This window comes from Heterocephalus glaber, unplaced genomic scaffold (assembly GCF_053883595.1).
Source record: "Heterocephalus glaber isolate CG9 unplaced genomic scaffold, H.glaber_assembly_v1.0 deba00001460, whole genome shotgun sequence".
NCBI classification, from domain to species: Eukaryota; Metazoa; Chordata; class Mammalia; order Rodentia; family Bathyergidae; genus Heterocephalus; species Heterocephalus glaber.
Genome location: NW_028258307.1, coordinates 3193160 through 3210988, shown reverse-complemented (window position 1 = coordinate 3210988; position 17829 = coordinate 3193160). Strand labels below are relative to the sequence as shown.

Below are 17829 nucleotides of genomic sequence, written 5' to 3'. Positions count from 1 at the left end.
CATTAGCAAAAAATTTTAGGGGAAATTTTTATCATTAACATTGGTTTAGTCCCTACTTTTAATACATATGGGAAGTGCTTAGTACACAGTGAGCACTGAATAAATATTCTACAAATAAATGACATTTACCTTTTAAATATATCTCAGAGGGTAAGATTAATAAAGGTAGGGATTATATATTTACTTTCTCCATTTGTTGGTTTAATCAACAAATGTTTGTTAAGCATCTGTTGTGTGCTGCTGTTAGGGTTGCTGGATATACAGCGGGAAGAAAATGGGCAGGATGACTGCACACGCAGACTCACGCTCCCATGTGTGAATGGTACAGTGAAATTACTCTAGATTTCAAGTAACCTGAAGACACTATGCCATTATCCCTGGAAAGCTTTGGTCAAGTTTCATGCCCTCCTGTAGAGATGTAGGCTAAAGAATGAGATGGGGAGGAGATTCTTAATAAAATGATGGGATGCTGAGAACATTTATGATCTATTTCCTTTCTAAGTTTTAGGTTTTGGTTTAAGTATATTTTCTAACCACATTTTTGGACATTCCACTGCTCTTCCAAACTAAGGATGTTCCAAAGAAGCATTTTAAACACGTTAGCTCAGAAGCAAAAGGTGAAGCAAGTGCCTTGAAACCCAGGGAAAGAAGTAACTTCAGCACTAACACATCAGCCAGTATGTTGGACATTATCGCCGTTTGCCAGAGGCAGTCTTAGTAGAAGAAGCATGGGAATGATGTGTTTTTTTCTGACCTTCTCCCCTGGGTGAATAGAGGAGTAAATCAGCAGATATTTTTTATAATAAATTATCAGATTCTAACAAAATAAATTTTACTCTTCTAGTACTGCTCTCCTGAGCCTGTCAAAACTAATGAGGCATGTGATAACATTTCCTTCCTCATTAAGAAGTCGTACAACCCCCAACAATGCCTGCACTAGCTGCTTTCTTTTGGGAGAAATGATTAATGACTTGCTCAATATCACACTGTCAAGTAACATTCAAATTAAAACCCAATTCTCCTATCTCTACTCTATTGGCCTTTTACATAGCCTTAAAATTCACTTACACAAACAGGTAAAATTCACTTTTCCTCAAGAAATAATTTAAGAAAACTTATCTAGGAAGAAGAGACAAATCTCCCATACAGAAGAATTCTAAGTAATTTGTGTAGATACTCAACTTTCAGAGAGGCGGCCATGACTCCCTATCCTTAAGGCTCCTTAAGTGTGTACTTTGCATAGCTTCCCTCATTTTGCCAGGTATCAAAGTCAACACTAACAGTCATGAGTCATGGTGATGGTATGTACCCTCCATACAATCTGATCTTCCTCCCCAACCCATAATTCCAGTCTAATCATGAGCAAAACATCAGAAATGCCAATAGAGAACCATTCTATGTAACATGTTTGACCAGACTCCTCAAAACTGTCAAGGTCATCAAAAACAAGGAAAGTCTGAGAAAATGTTACAGTCAAGAAAAGCCAAGGGAGACATGACAAATAAATGCAATATGATATCCTGGATGGGATCCTAGAATAGAAAACTGACATTAGATATAAACTAAGAAACTTGAATAAATCATGGACTTTAGTTAATTAATAATGTATCAATATTGGTTCCTTAAGCATAGCAAAGGTACCATACTAACATAATAAAGGAAATTGGGTGTAGATTGTGAGAACACTCTGAACTATGAACTATAGTCTCAATTTTTCTGTAGAACTACAGTGTTCTTTTTAAAAAGTCTATTACAGTATAAATTACATAAGAGAAACAACTTACCAGATGTTTCTGAATAGGAAAAAATGCCCCAAATACTGTTCTGCTTCAGTTCCAGGAGTCCACAAAAGAGATAACAACAGCTTTTCTGCCTTGGTAGAGATATTTGGAATCAGCTATATAAGTGGTGGAGTCACAAGGCCATATTTATAGAGCGGAAGTGAAAGTAACTTGCCACCAGGGGGCTTCACCGCGTTCTCCTCCCACAGATACTGGGACTTGCTATTTTCTCCTCCCAATTAAAATACAGTTATACCGTGAGCCAGGTACCAGGCACCCTTCTTCTCTGCCCCCTCTTCCTACAAGGAGGCAGATCTTAGCCATTTTTCCCTTCCAAACAGGTCATAACAGCCACCCGTAGCATCTTTTCTTTGGGGGTAAGCACTGTTCAGATGGATCTGGCTCACTTGAACAGATCAGAAAGATGCCCCAGATACAAGAGAGATACAAGTGCTGGTTCCAAGACACCCAAATATGAGATATGACTGGAGAGATGGAAAATACAAATCAGTTCTCAACACAAAGTCTTGAAATTCACTGAAAACAACACCGGCTTGTTTGGTTATAGAAATGAGTGATATCCATCAAGAAGACCATACACCCTGATCAAGTGGGATTCATCCCAGGGATGCAGGGATGGTTCAACATACACAAATCAATCAATGAAATACACTATATCAATAGAGCCAAGGACAAAAACCATATGATTATCTCCATAGATGCAGAAAAAGCATTTGACAAAATCCAACATGCATTTATGATAAAAACTCTACAAAAAATTGGAATAGATGGTCTCTACCTCAATCTGATAAAAGCCATCAATGAAAAACCAACAGCCAATATCATACTAAATGGTCAAAAACTGAAATCCTTCACACTAAAATCAGGAACAAGACAACGATGTCGACTATCACCACTCTTGTTCAATATAGTTCTGGAAACATTAGCCATGGCAATTAGACAAGAGAAAGAAATAAAAGGAATAAAGATAGGAAATGAAGAAGTCAAATTGTCATTATTTGAAGATGACATGATACTCTATATAGAAGACCCCAAGAACTCCACCAAAAGTCTTCTAGACTTAATAACCAAATTCAGTCAAGTAGCTGGTTACAAGGTCAACACACAAAAATCAATAGCTTTCCTCTACACCAATGACAGACTCACTGAGAGAGAAATAGGGCAAATAATTCCTTTCACAATAACATCCAAAAAACTGAAATACCTAGGAATCAACCTAACGAAAGAAATCAAAGACCTCTTCTCTGAAAACTATAGCACTCTGAAAAGAGAGATCGAAGATGATATCAGAAAATGGAAAGTCATCCCCTGTTCCTGGGTAGGAAGGATTAATATAGTGAAAATGGCCATACTTCCAAAACTGCTATATAGATTCAATGTAATTCCAATTGAGATCCCAGCAGCATACTTCACGGACCTTGAGAAAACAATCCAAAAATTCATTTGGAACAAGAAGAGACCCAGAATAGCAAAAGCAATTCTAGGTAACAGAGACATGGCAGGGGGTATCACAATCCCCAACCTGCAACTATACTACAAAGCTATTGTGATAAAAACAGCATGGAACTTGCAAAGAAACAGACCTGAGGACCAGTGGAACAGATTAGAAGATGCAGAAACAACACCAGACACACTCAGCCACCTCATTTTTGATAAAGGAGCCAAACACCCTCACTGGAGGAAAGATAGCCTCTTTAATAAATGGTGCTCGAAAAATTGTGTTGCAACTTGCCAAAGATTAAAACTAGACCTATGTCTCTCACCATGCACTAAACTAAAATTGAAATGGATTAAAGATCTAAATATTAAAATAGAAACTCCGGTCCTTGCACCTGCGCAGCAGGCGGCGAAACCACTGAGCTAAATCCCCAGCCCGTATTGTGCAATTTTGGCCATACTTGTAGTTTGATTCTTTCGTGGCTCACTAATATCTTCAGATGATATCTAATCTGGTCTGATGTTGCTTAGTCATCTGATCTTGAACTTTCAGTCTTCGGAGAAGTTCTTTAAAACCCACCATGGGTACAGGAATTAACTTTTCAGAATCAGGGTTGTCCAAGTAATAGGATCACCACTGGCAGGAGGATTCTGTAAAAGCTGCTTGATCTGTGTGGGAGAAAGTTCCGTTCTAGTCCAGAAAGGGTTACACCAAGTGCTGGAGTTGTGCTTTTAGATCAGCTTGTTCAAAGTGGGCATATAGTGTTGCAGCTGGAACTCTTCTTGAGGTACCATTTGGAGAACGCTCAACAATGTAAACAACAACTTCTGTCCTTAAACCAGCAAAAAGGATTTTCTTGTGTGCATTCCACTGGTGGAATATTATTGTTGAAATATCCTTTCCCTGTTCCCCAGAAAGTCTGCAGTTGATTCCATTTTGCTAAAATAATGTCCCTCTCATCTCCCAGTAGCCTTGGAGCAGAACGAGCACTCGCAGTATTTTTCAGTTGTTTGGACTGGTAGGCGCTTGTGTAGGCTGACCAAAGAGACCACCTAATATAGATTGTTGCTGTTGCTGCTGCTGTGTATTAAATCCTCCAAATCCCAGTCCAGTTCCCAAACCAGTACCTAAACCAATACTAGCTCCTGTTATTATGCCAAAACTGGTACCCAATCCAAAGCCTTTGTTCTGACTACCACCAAAGAGTCCAGTAGCGCCTGTGTTAGTGGGGGCAGAAAAGCTGAATGCAGAACTTGCAGTTGTAGATGTTGCCCAAATCTTCCAAAGGCACCCACAGGTGCTGCAGTGGCTGCAGCGGTGCCTGAGGTACCTGAGGGAGTCCCAAAATTGAAGGCCATGTCACAGGAGCAGGGAACCAAAGCACTGCTCCAGAGAAGCGACCCTCTTTACAACTTTTGATAGAGATTAAGAGAGAGGGACAAAAATCAAAGAGCAGATTGGAAGTGTTCTAACTATATTGTTCAGAGCTTGCTTTTAAATTTTATCTTAAGACTCTGAATCAAGAAGTCCTAAAACACCAGCCTGCTAAAGAGATCTATCACCTCAGGGGATAGATAGAGGCACATAGTGCTCCAGAAAAAATCCTGCCCTCGGGCTCTGAGGGAAAGACGTCTCTGAGACACTATGTGCTACACTTAGGCAATCTCCCTTCGAAGTAAGACAAGGCTAGGTTTTATTCAAAACCCACTCTAAAGATTCCTGTGTCTCAATATCTGACATACACTTACGAAACTCACAGGTTAAAGCTGGTACTCATTGCTCCGCAACCATGAATTATACATTAGTAAAAGTACATGTGCCAATTTTGTTCTTCCTCTACGTACATAAATGATGAGAACCAGATCTAGCATGGGAGGAAGCCAGGAAGATGGGGCCTTTTTGAGAATGTGAGTGAGTGAGAAAATAAGAAACAAAAGTAAATCATTGGGCTCCTTCTTGGTTTAAGACCATAGACTTTATCAAGCCCTGTGGATAGTGTCAACCATCACCTGATTGGCCAATTGTACCTACATGGCTTGGGACATGATCCCAGCCACCCAAAAAGGGCATCAGGCAGACTGAGTTTATGCCCTGCGGTTCTGAGAGAGAGGTTAAAGAGCAGTTTAGAAATCCTCCCTTGAGCTGAAACATCCAAAACACATTGTTGTGTTTATGGAAATAGTGCCCTCTGCTGTCACCCGGAGATCAGTTCTTTCCGCTGGATGGGAAACTGTTCAGGACACTGGGCGGGGACTTCACCCTCACATGTGTCCTCCTGGACGAACTAAATTTCGAAGTCTCACCTTCCCCAGAGATGGGGGTACGAATTCCTTATCTAAAATGGTTTCCTGACCTCGACGTTTTTATAGACAAATGCTCAATTTCTACGGGCTCAACTTGAGAGTTTTTAGTTGCTGGAAAGGAGGGAAAGGCTGAGACATATTTGAACTAAAATCTTTTTTGGCTCTCTCTTTCTCTCTCTCTCTCTCCCTCTCTCTCTCTCTCTCTCTCTCTCTCTCTCTCTCTCTCTCTCTCTCTCTCTCTCTCTCTCTCTCTCTCCCTCTCTCTCTCCCTCTCATTTAGCAGAAACATAATTTCAAAAAGGAAAGTACAAAATGACAGGAAAACATCAGAAAAAGACATAAGAAAAAAGGAAGTCTTCTCCTTATATGCCTGCAGTGAGTTAATGAGACAATCTGTCCATGAGTTGTCGCCCTCAGCCTGAGAAGGCAAAAGTAGGGAATCTCAAGAGCTAAGATTGCCTCCTCACCAGCAGAGGATGAGACTAGAAAGGGAGCAGGCACAATAGGCTCGACATTATCTTCTGTGAGCATACAGGAGGATCAGGCCAGACTGTCCCAGGGAATTCTGTCCTCCCAGATTTGAGGATGGCAGCCACAGTAGTCATTTTATTTGGCTAAAGGAGTCCCCGTGTTAGTCCTGTGTTCATACTTGAAGCATTGTGTTCCTTATATAAGCTAGGTTCTATCTAAAATTTATGGTGAAAATATAGAAAGTTTCCATGAAAAACAAAGTCCACTAGGGGGAGCTCCGATGTTACCTTCCCTGGTCCTGCTGTCTAAAATAAAACAACAGACCATCTGGTAACTGCCGAACAAGTCAAGCAAATAATAATACAAGTAAATTCAGCAGCTAGTAGGTCTGAATGCAGCCTGCATAACAGGAATACAAGGCTCTGCCTTCAAAAATCACATGTCCCACCAAGAAACTGCATAATCATCCCATGTTCTCAACTTAAATCTACCATCATTTTAATAAAAAAGACAAGGCATAAACAACTGAAAAACAAAAGACGACAGTTTTTGATTACCTAGATGAGTCACCCTCTAGAATCCACTCAAAATATCTAGGGGTGCCATGAATCAAAAGCAAACTCCTACGTCCTTCTGATTATTTCTCTGGGGCCTCCAAATGACATAGGAGAAATATAACCCCCAATCTGCTAGATGTTAGATGTGTCAAGTTTGTGTCCTCTAAAATCAAAGAATGAACATTAAGGAACAGTGGAGGGTAAGAGTAGGAAAGATTTACCGAGAGGTAGCTCCCGAGATACAAAAGGGGTCCCGAAAGTCAGGTGCCACCAAGGCCCTTTGTTGGGGGTAATTTACAGAGCAAAGTCACAATGTGGGTACAACATGAGTCAAACTATAATCAACCTATAGGATTACAAGTACAGCTACTTAGTTAATATTGACCCAATAGGGACATGAGTCACACAGCTAGGGTACATGGAAAGAAAAACTGGATGGGGAAGGGATAGGTCTGGATGCTCTGGACACCCACCTGGGTGACTGATGATTATCTGGACTTTACTGGACCAGGCGAAACCAGTCACAGTACAATCTCAAGTTATTGTTTATCCCTCAGGGATAAACATGTAGGGTAAGGGATAACATCAGGGATAAGCATGTAGGCCTGGTCATTGTATCTTTATCTTGAGTCCTGGCCTTGAACGGATGCAACTTCAGCCACAGTTCTGGTGTGCTCTTATTCTTTGTACTGAGTCGAGACAGAGATTGTCCCTGTCTGACTGCCTATTCGTTTCCATCCAAGTTAGCTTCCGAGAATAACAGAAATCCCAACATAAAGTTCAAAACCAAGAAAGTCAACATGAAAATCGCTTTCATGTTGGCTCTTCTACTTACCTCTTGGACACAATCACCCCTTATACTTGTATTCATTATCACATGTGCTTAGCTCTCCCTCTACTGATAATTTCTTTATGTCAGCATTTGACTGTATTCCTAATTGCAAGGGCTACTAAATTACTCAGTAGCTAGAATTAGTTTTGAGCAGTTTGAAAGCTTCCAGGGCTCTTTAGGATAGTCCTTGGTACCTGCTGTTGGACACCTGAATGCTCAGCCTGTTAGAAGTTTGGTCATTCTTTCAGGATGAATTTCTACTGAATTCCCTGAAGTAACTGAAAGAGACTTTCCACCGAGCACCACTATCACACTCTACTCTGTATCACTGCTCTGCCTTCCAGCCTGTAAACAGCTGACCTGACCACGTGCCCATCAAAAGCTAAGCCCTTCTCTTTGCAACACATTCCACCCCTCTCTCCAACTGAAAGACTGGGTAGAGCATGTTCTCTTACTTCATCAAACTTTCACTCTTCTCTGGATTATTCTTATGAGCATGCAAACTTGCTATCATTCCATTTTAAAGCACACATGCTCTCCTTGACCTCAGTTTCTTTGTCAGCTACTGCCCACTTCTCGTCACTTCTTTATGACAAAAATTCTCAAGAGTTGTCTAATCACAGTCTCAATCCTTTCCTCCATCATAAATGTACTCCAGCCAAGCGTTCAACCTTATCATTTCCCAAACCTGTTCTTTCACAGACTCCAACGATCCTAGTCAGTCCGACCCTCATGTGCCTTGACCCATCAGCGGCATTTGACCCAAATGATCACCCCCTCCTCCTTCACATCTTTTCTTCACTTGGCCTTCAGCTCACCACACTCCCCTAGTTTTCTTCCCACCTCCTTGGAAGCACCTCATTAGTCTCCACTGCCGGTCACTCCCTCCTCTTCTTCCCTAACCTGTTAATAGTGAAATACCTCAAGGCTTACGATTTGGTCTTATCTCTCTCCACATTTACCTTATTTCAGGCTTTAAATTTCACCCACACACATACAACTCTTGATTGGTATCTTCAGCTCCAAGCTCTTTCATGTCTTATGACTCACTATCATTTGAAATACAACAGACCCCAAACTGACTCCCCAAAGCCCTCTCAAAACCCCCTTCCACCTATTCTTCTCTATTTCAGCTAACGCCAACTGCATTATTCCAATCCATTGGTTCAAAATCTTTGGTCTCACACTGATATTGAAGTCATTCGATATATCTGAACATGTCTCACCATTTCCACTGCTTTTCTGCTTTGATTGGAGCCACAGTACTCTCTTACCTCATTCAACAGTTCCAAGCTTTGTCTAAGGATTCTAAAACCCACTGCTTCCTACCTTTGATATTCCGATTTAACAATTTTCACAGTTCTCCAGATGTGCATCAAAGTTTGGGAACTACTGGCAACGTTATGGTACCGGCCGCCTAAGTGAACTCCCTGCTTCAACCACTCCCCTGCTCCCAAAGTCAGTAAGTAGACATACTTCTAAGTCAGATCGTACTTCTCTTTTAAAAACTCCAATGGTGCCAGATTTCATAGTAAAAGCCCTAGGCTTCTCAATGACCTACACGCTCTCATGTGGGCTGCACTGTCCCTTGTGGTGGCCCTATCATTTCCTTGACCTCTGTTGCACTTTGTCTCACTCACTGCTCCACTGACACTGGCCTTTTTACATGAATACATCAGGCATCCTCTCATTCTTGGACCTTTGCACTAATTGTTCCCTCTGCCTGAAATACTCTCTCTCCAGTAATCTGTATATGGAATATTGTTCAAATATCAGAGTCATCATATTCTAAAAAAGGCCTACTCTAATCTTTATTTAAAATTACAAGTTTACTCCCCCGCCCCCATGTGTATGTGTGCATGCAATGAGGTAGATGATGGTGCCTTTAGATAAGAATGCCGCAAAGAGCAAATTTGGAGGAAAAACAGGTACCTGTTTTAGACATGTTCAGTTTGAAATGTATATTAGACTTCCAAATCAAACATGTTATCAAACAGGGGAGAAGCTGGGGTTGGGTTATAAACCTGGGAGTGGAGATGGTACTTAAAGCCATGGTACTCTGCAGATTGTCTTGAGGGTGACAAGGCTGAGCAATTTCTCTGCAACACCAGTCTTCTTGAATACACAAATGACTGAGGAAAGTAGAATAATCAAGAGTAGAGGGCTCTATTATAAAATACTTTCAGGGGGGCAACCCATTTTCTGGTCCCCCTTCTGTCTCTCTTAGACAGGCTATCTTTCTCTCAGTAAGTTTTTCCTACTCTAAAAATAAATAAATAAAAAATAAAATACTTTCAGGGAAGATAATTTATGTTGCTTGGTAAAAGAATGACAGTAAAGGACTAATAAATTTCACTGATGGGATGTCACAAAACTTCACCAGAGCAGTTTCAGTGTGATAGTGGGATCAAAGACTTGGAACTGTCTTAATTCTAGAGGGAAGTAAAGAACTGGAAACAGCACCGATTCCCATCTTTATTAATAAGAAGGGTTCTTAATCTCTGATCCATGGACATAAGAGATCATGAGCAGGCTTCAAAAAGTTTTCCCAAGTCTTCTCTGCAAACTCTGTGAAGTTTCATGTGTTTTTCTGGAGAGGCATCCATAGTTTTCGTGATGGTTAAGATGGGCCATACAAGGTGTAATCAAAAAAGACAATGAATTTAAAGTTTTTAAAATTTTACCACAGTAAAAGATATATTGTCATTAATCTCCCTCAAAATATCCCCCCTTACATCAAACACACTTATCCATTGTTCTTGCTACTTTCTGAAGCAGTTCTGGAAGCCCTCTTTCATCAGTCTTGACTTGCGCTGTCATGGCTGCCTCAATATCCTGAATCCACTGAAAATGTTTACCTTTCATGATCATTTTGCCTTTGGGGAAGTCACTCCATGCCAGATCCAGTGAATAGGGTGGATGAGAACACACTAATATTTTTACCAGCCTGCCTTTCTGTTGGGTGGCACCTGGCAGCAGCACTCAGCGTATTTTTTTATCATACCTAGTAAAGACACTCATGAAAAAGAACTTCCGGAACGACTCCAGAAAACAGCAACAAGACCGGATAGGTGTGTTCTAAGGGAAGGAGACTATTTTGACGGCGACTCACGGCAGTGTCACTCACTATAGTAAATCTTTTAAAATTTAAATATTCACCGTATTTTGTGATCACCCCTTGCCTATCGTTCACAGAGACCTGCTCACAGCCTGTTTCCTAAGTCTGCTTGGTCTCCTCCACGCTCTTAATCTAAATTCCTCCTCGCGAGGCGTCCATACTCTAGTTCCAGCCCAGCCTCCCGGAAGTGATGCACCTGGGCTCAAGAGCCCTATTCATAAAGCGCCCGCCCCCACGCCCTCACTCAGGCTTCCGGCCGCAGCTTCTTCCACCCGCCCCACCCCCGCGTCTCCTTCCGCCGCGGAGCCGCCTCTGGGGGGCGTGGCGAGGCGCAACGAGCTTTACGATACAGTGGCCGCCCTTTTACGACAGGCTGGAGTTGCTTTGTGGTTGTCAATCTCACCGTGGTACGAGATACGGTATCGTGTTGGCGTCTGCTACGACGGCGCTGAAATGAGGCAGAAGCGGAAAGGTGCAGAAAGGGAGGGCGAGGGTAAAGGGAGGGGTCGCTCCGGCGGTCAGATTCGGAACCCAACTTTTCCCGCGGGAATTCCTGCCTGATCCCGTCGCGTGGGCTGATCAGCCTCCCTGTGACAGCCCCTCGCCCGCCCGTCTTATCCATTGTGCATTTTCTACCAGCCCACCCTTACTCTTTTCCTCTTCGGCAGTCACTTGGTGACTTGCATAAACGGCAGGATAACTTTATTCCAAGGTAATAAAGTGGCTGGTGGATTTAAGCTTTCTTAGACTTGATTTCACGACACGTATGACGTGTTTGTGATTTTCTTCTGAAGCCTTCAGTTAAAATGTGAAAGTCCTGAATTATCCATGGAGTCTGTGGAGCAGTCATGCCTGGATTTATTGCTCCTCCGCATGGAGCAGCTCTTCCTACTTGTTCAACAGGATGCAGTTACATCTTAAATGTTCTCTTACAAGTTCTGTTTTCTCAGTACCTTTGCTTGAGCAGCTGGTCTAATAATGCTGATGATTATAGTAGTAGATACTATTTATGGAGCCTTTACCAGTCATTCTGAAGTCAATGTCATCTCCATTTTATACATGAAGAAACTGAGATTCAGAGTTAAGTAACTCTCTCACCCCAAAAATATATTTAGGGAGTGTGGAACTGGTTGGTCAGACTATATCTGTGACCCCAGAAGCGTAAGGAAACGTGTCCTTATCACTGCCTCTTGACATTAACTACTATTTCTTTTTTAAGCAGCAGCTCCAAGTGTCATCTGTTGTCTTGTCCGTCAGACTCTGCCCTCCCTAAATTGATTTGTCATTATCTCTCACTTGCTTCTTCTCAGTCAGGCCAGACAGCCTTAGTCTTTTAGCTCCATCTGTCACCAAGTCTTGTTAGTACTTACTTAGAAATTACCTCTTGAAATAGTTCCCTCTTCTTCATTCTGGCTACTGTCCTCCTAATCCACTTCCATCGATAACTAATATTTGACTGGTACTTTGGCTTTCATACATATTATTTGAGTTGATTCTTACATTGCTCTTGCAAAATTTGTATTATATCAGTTTCACAGACAAGGAAATGGACACTCAGATGTCACTGATTTCCCCTTTATTACTAGTCCATAGAGGTTGGAACTGGACCCTGTCCTGTTTAATTTTTTTTTAAGTCGTGTGACTTTTTACCATTGCCTTTCAAGAGCATTTTTCATAGCATCCAGATTGTATGTATCCTTTTCACCTCAGTTTATTTAAATGCAGCTGTCACATTTTTATTTCAAAAATTGAGAATATGTAGTTCTCCACTGTTTGTTGCATTCCATTTCAGTGCCTTTGCCTCACAGTGGGTGTACTCTGTACGGTCTGTTGCTGAGTCCTGCCAGGCACCCTGTACTCTCGTTAGGCAGTACTCCTTCACACAAAGATAAGTGGTTTTTATGCCCGGCGTTATTTCTTCAGGATTGCCTTCCATGTCTACATCCTGCCCTTTCTTTTAAGACTCCTGTCCCAGTTCCTCCATGAAGCTTTTTCTTATCAGTTTACCCCTCCATTTAACACAAGCAGCTTTCAAGCCTTAATCTGTTTTTACCAACTGAACCTCCTTTAACCCTCCAAATGAATTCTTATGCAAAATTTCAGTATAAAACATAAGCAGATGAAAGAGCTGCTATGGTTGTAATGAGAGAGACAGGACCCTCCCCTCCCCCTGCCCCCGTTCCTCTGTCACCATCACTGCAACCTCTTACCTGTGTCACAGGGCCCCTGTGTAGAACTCTTTTAAAATGCTGACTTACGTGGTTTGGAAAGCATTGAGCCTTTGATTATAGATGGCCTTTTCCCCCCAAATTATTGTGTGTGTCTTAGCCTTGCCTCCATAAGTTAGAGGCAGTGTGCTACAGTGAAAAATGCGTGGAAGTTACAGGGAAAAGATCTGGATTTGCGTTTTAACCGTACCATTGACAGTGTGTCCTAACTTCCTTTTACCTCATTTTTTGCATCTGTAAAATGGAATAGCAGTACCTACCTTACAGGGTTATTATGAGGGTTCCGACGGAATTAAAGTAAGCGAGTGGGCTCCAAAAATGCCAGTGCCTTCTCATCCGTATTTCTGGGTGATGACTTCATTATGCACACCAGCTTTCTCTGAAGGAAGAGAGCAAGCTTCCTGGTACCCCCACAGCTTTTGTCACCTGGGAAAAGACTGATTTTTTTGCCTTGAGGAGTGGGCTCTGATGCCCCAGCTTGGAGAGATACTCATCCTGGAAGCAGTTGACAGTGACTGGGGGGATGAGGTCATACAAGAACATGTCAGCTTCTGCTGTTGCCTTTGGATGAGAAGGGAAGTCCCGGTAGCCAGAAGAAAGTTACAGTAGTGGGCAGACAGTTTCAGATATTCTTCAAGATCCTTAGACAGTGTAGAACCCATAGCTCTGTTTTTCTTAACTAGTGCAGATATTGGGTTTGAGTTTCAACTTCACCCCTTGGTAACATCTATATGGAATGGGCAGATATTCCTATTTGTCTGCTTCACTGTGTTCTGAGGACCTGTTGAGTCGATAAATCTAAATGTTCTCTGTGAACTCTAACATATACAAGAATTAGAAGACTAATCTGGTCAGAAGAGTTGGGTCTATTTCCCCCTTGGTTCTTCCCTTCTCTCTCTACTTCTTGGATGCCACGGTTAAGTAGCTTTTCTTCTACCATGCCCCTCTGTCATCCTGTTTCTACCTTGGAGCTTTCTGACCATGAATTAAAAACTTGAGCCAATAAAAACCTCCCCTCTTAAGTTGTAGGTATCAGGTATTATGTTTCAGAGATGGAAAAGTGACTCAGACACCAGCCTTGTTTTAAAGTTATGGTCAGATTGTAAATAATAGATTTAGCATCTTCTGAACTTTGAGCTACTCATTTGACATGTTTGGAATGATTTTGGAATGAAAACTGCTACTCAATAAGATTTTTAAATCTTTACTGAATAATGTGACTTTTCAGTGTTGTTGAATAATATCTTTTCAGGAAATCTCAGCCTTATTGATTTTTGATTGTTGAATGTTGTCTTTCCAGGAGATCTCAGCCCCGCTGAGCTAATGATGCTGACTATAGGAGATGTTATTAAACAACTGATCGAAGCCCATGAACAAGGGAAAGACATCGATCTCAATAAGTAAGTGAATCTATAAAAGGAGGGCAATCTTTGATGCTCAGGGGTAAATAGTAATTGGCAGAGCTAAGGGTAGCATTAAGTCATCCGTCTCCAGAGTCCATGTTCTTATCTTCTGTGCCATATCCTACCTCATGTCCTACTTGTCTTTCCTCAGTGGAAGCAATAACTCTCTTTCAGGGCAGCTCTCCCTTTGGGATCCTTGGTGTAATCCAGCATCTCTCTATTTGAGAAGCTCTTTGACCTGTTCATCCTCTTCCACTTCATAATCATGTTCAGCTCGGTCTTTGCTGTACCTTCAAATAGGAGTGATTTTTTTTGTGTTTGCATCTATTTTTTAACTATATATTCACTCTGTATAGATCAACCCTGATGAAAAGCTTCTCCCTGCAACCCCAGGTCATCTAATCCCCACATGCGTGAACTGTGCTTAGATCCTGTTCTCCATTAGTTGAGATGCTGCAGTATTTGACACCTTACCTGAAACATTGTGTGTAGTAAACATTTGCTAAGGGAATAAATATCCTTTTTTGACTATGGAATCATATTTTACCCATCTTTCTACCATGTCTTTAGCAGTTTTTCTTCTATTTTTGTTGGTTACATCCTTAATTAGGAAAATCTTTAATTTCTGGTTAACATTTCTACTGAGGGCATCTAAAGCTGACACTTTAAAACTAGCCCCTGCTCAGATGCCCCCATTTGTAAGTCCTCTTGGGCTGGCTTTAACATACTTTTCCCAGTTTTTAAACTTCTGTACCTTTGTGCTGAAAGTGTCCAGCTGCCTGTGGAGGATAGGCATTCCGTGTTTGCCTCTCTGCCTGCAGTGTCACCTGTGTGTCTGCACTGCCTGTCTGAGGCCCACTCTGTCCCCTGGGCCCCTTTGCCCTGACTCTTCCCAGCACACACCAAACCCTTTCTGAACTCTGGAAGCCTTCACTGTGGTTCATGTGTGGGTTTAGACAGGTGCATTTATCACAACACAGAACATGAAAGGACTACGTCTTCTTCCTTCTGACATGCCAAGAGCTTAGGTGGTCTTCTGTGCATGCTAGGTAACCGGTAATATTTGTTGAACTACAAGCACCCCACAGATATTTCTAGGTGGATTAAAATTAGAAGACAGGAGCCAGGGATTTAGCTCAGTGGTTTCGCCGCCTGCTGTGCAAGTGCAAGGTCCTGAGTTTGATCCCCGGTACCAAAAAAAATAGAAGACAGGATGACTATTAGGGTTTGGTGATCAGGCACAAAGAAAAGAAAAGCTGGTAACGTAGGGAAAGTGAAAGGAATTGTTAGGCTTAAGGGTACCTCTGGGGGTTAGGGATAGGGGCAGGCAGAAATGTTTGCTTCATGATTGTTGAAATGTATTTATATGCTTTATGTTCTGTTCTTCATGCATATAGTATTCTGCCTAAGAAAGTAGTTCTTAACCAGGGTGCTTTCCCCCTTAGGAGACTTTGGCAACAGCTAGAGATGATTTTGGTCATTCCAACAGGAAGAAGGGAGCTAGTGGGAGAGACCAAGGAGGCTGCTAAACATCCCGAGGTGCGCTGGACAGCCTCCCACTCAGAGAAGGCTCTGGCCAAAAGTGTCAGTCGTCCTGAGGCTGGAAAGCTGGAGTGCTGTTTTGAACCAGACCCGTACTGTGTCATCATCCCAGGCTCCTCCTCTATAGTTCTCTGGTTTTCTTGCTGGTACTTAGGGCAAGAAGAGGAAGTCAGTCATGGATTTTGTCCTTTCTTTGCCTTGATATTCACAGATCTTAAAGCCACTGGTTTCCCCTGGTGAACAGGTAGGGCCGTGACAGAAGATCATATCATTTACACATCATCCTATTGGTAGCTTGTACTGAAATACTGTGATTGGGATAAAGCTGGATGCTTCACTTTCAGGGTGAAAACCAAGACAGCTGCCAAATATGGCCTTTCAGCACAGCCCCGCCTGGTGGATATCATTGCCGCAGTCCCTCCTCAGTATCGGAAAGTCTTAGTCCCCAAGTTAAAGGCAAAACCCATCAGAACTGCCAGCGGGGTGAGTGATTTGATTCATGAAATCCTGGTGCGGGTAGCAAGGTGAAGCGGGCGGGGAGGGGGTTCAGACTCATGAGCCCATCTATTACACCAACGGAGGATGTTCAGAAGGCAGAGAGAGGAAGCCAGCTAGCTGTCCTTGAAGGAATAGATGATGTGTTGGTGCCTTGAAACCTAAAGATTGAGGCTTGGTGACCATCACAATATGATAATTGTCATTGGCCCTCTTAAGCTGGTACTTAGAAAAAGTACTGCTCAAAGGTGGTTTAATGGTGCAGAGTGTTGTATATATGGTAACTGTGACATGATTGACAGTAGGGACCACTACGGGATTTGAGAGGACAGCTAGGGAAGTCCCAATACAAGACATGCTGCTCACTGGCCCTGTAGACAGTGCTCAGGTCAGAGGGGAGAGCAGGCTGGAAGGGAAACGGGAGCAAGGGTGCAGGGCACTAAGGCACAGAGGAGTGATGCAACAGGCGTGGCATGTGCGGGGACAGTGAGCACACCAGACAGACAGCAGCTGACAGTCCTTTTGGGAAAGCAGAGGACATTAGTTTGGGATCCGCTCATAAAAGAACGTAAGTGTCCAGCGAAGAGGTTAGGTAACAGGAAACGTAAAGGTTTCTGAGAAAGAGAGTGGGGAAAGGATAGAGAGAGTTAAGATGCATTACGTGCCTGTACCCACTCCCCACGAGGAATGTCATCACTGTGTACTACCAACATCTACTAATATATAAAAATATTTTTAAAAAGAAAATCTTGATACAGCGTGCAGGGTCCTTTGAAACAGAAAGACCAGTTTGGACTCTGTTAATCCAGTCTTCGTGAGAGATGTTAAGGGCCTGATTTAGGGTAAAACTGTAGGAAAACAAAGACTGGGTGTGAGAGACCCAGAGCGAAAGTTGGCAGGGTCGAGACTCTTTCAGATGAGGTCCCCAGAGTCCAGCTCTGTGTCCCTGATGTGATCATACATGCTCAGCCTGCTGTTTGAATCAGGGTATTGCTTCTAGCAGCCTGTGTTGGATTTTTCCTAAAGACATGCCACATTCTTGATCATACTACACTGCTGGACAATTAAATCCTAAAACTACATACAGTGTACCACTAATCCTAGAGTCTTCTTTTTCGTCCTTAAGCCATTTTGTTTTGTTATGTTTTATTCTGTTTGTCAGAAAGAACTAATAATCCAGTACCCCGCACCTCCCTCTCCTCATCATCCCCCTCAGTGACTTTCAGCTCTTAGAGATTTCTTTAGCATCTGTTCCCTATCCCTCCACATGTTTTGTAGACCAGTCTTGAATTTTTAGGTGTAAGTATTAAATGTGGGCTCACCACTACAGTAGACAAAGTTTTATCGAGCTTCCCACCTGACCCATGCATCTAACTCATATGACCCATGATGCTGCCCTCTCTAATCCTCCTCTGTCTCTGATCATTTCTGTCCTTTGCTTTTGGGGCTCTCCTTTGTTCTGCTTGCCTCTAAAAGTTGATGTTCCCTGTAGTCCTAGTCCCACTGTGTTTGAACTGCACTGCTCTCTTTGGTAATCTCCGCATTGGACGTTTGAGCTGTGATACCGAACATGGGATGGCAGTAGAAATGAGACCGGGCCTAGGAGTGAGAAGAAGCACACAGGCAGAAGCTGATCTGGG

General features: G+C 42.4%; 2 protein-coding genes and 1 pseudogene across 6 annotated transcripts in view; 1 reads left to right on the top strand and 2 right to left on the bottom strand.

The window, feature by feature from the left end:
- The window catches only part of Nuggc (nuclear GTPase, germinal center associated), a 61556-nt gene extending 50765 nt beyond the window's left edge, over positions 1-10791 (bottom strand). The window contains exon 1 of one of the 2 annotated variants that reach the window (XM_004848406.3): positions 10766-10791. The gene's annotated coding sequence lies outside the window, so the exon portion shown is untranslated. Of the gene's footprint in view, positions 1-1784; positions 1921-10765 lie in introns of those variants that run through there. The other variant, XM_087216756.1, reaches the window with a different exon arrangement.
- On the bottom strand, positions 3928-4654 carry LOC101706843 (nucleoporin p54 pseudogene; annotated as a pseudogene).
- Elp3 (elongator acetyltransferase complex subunit 3) overlaps positions 10770-17829 on the top strand; it is a 76122-nt gene continuing 69062 nt past the window's right edge. Inside the window, exons 1-3 of one of the 4 annotated variants that reach the window (XM_004848407.4) lie at positions 10770-10993; positions 14050-14149; positions 16039-16177. In XM_004848407.4, the coding sequence (XP_004848464.1) occupies positions 10975-10993; positions 14050-14149; positions 16039-16177 (258 nt within the window). In that variant the 5' untranslated portion in view covers positions 10770-10974. Of the gene's footprint in view, positions 11234-14049; positions 14150-16038; positions 16178-17829 lie in introns of all 4 variants that reach the window. The other 3 variants (XM_087216758.1, XM_087216757.1, XM_087216759.1) reach the window with 3 other exon arrangements.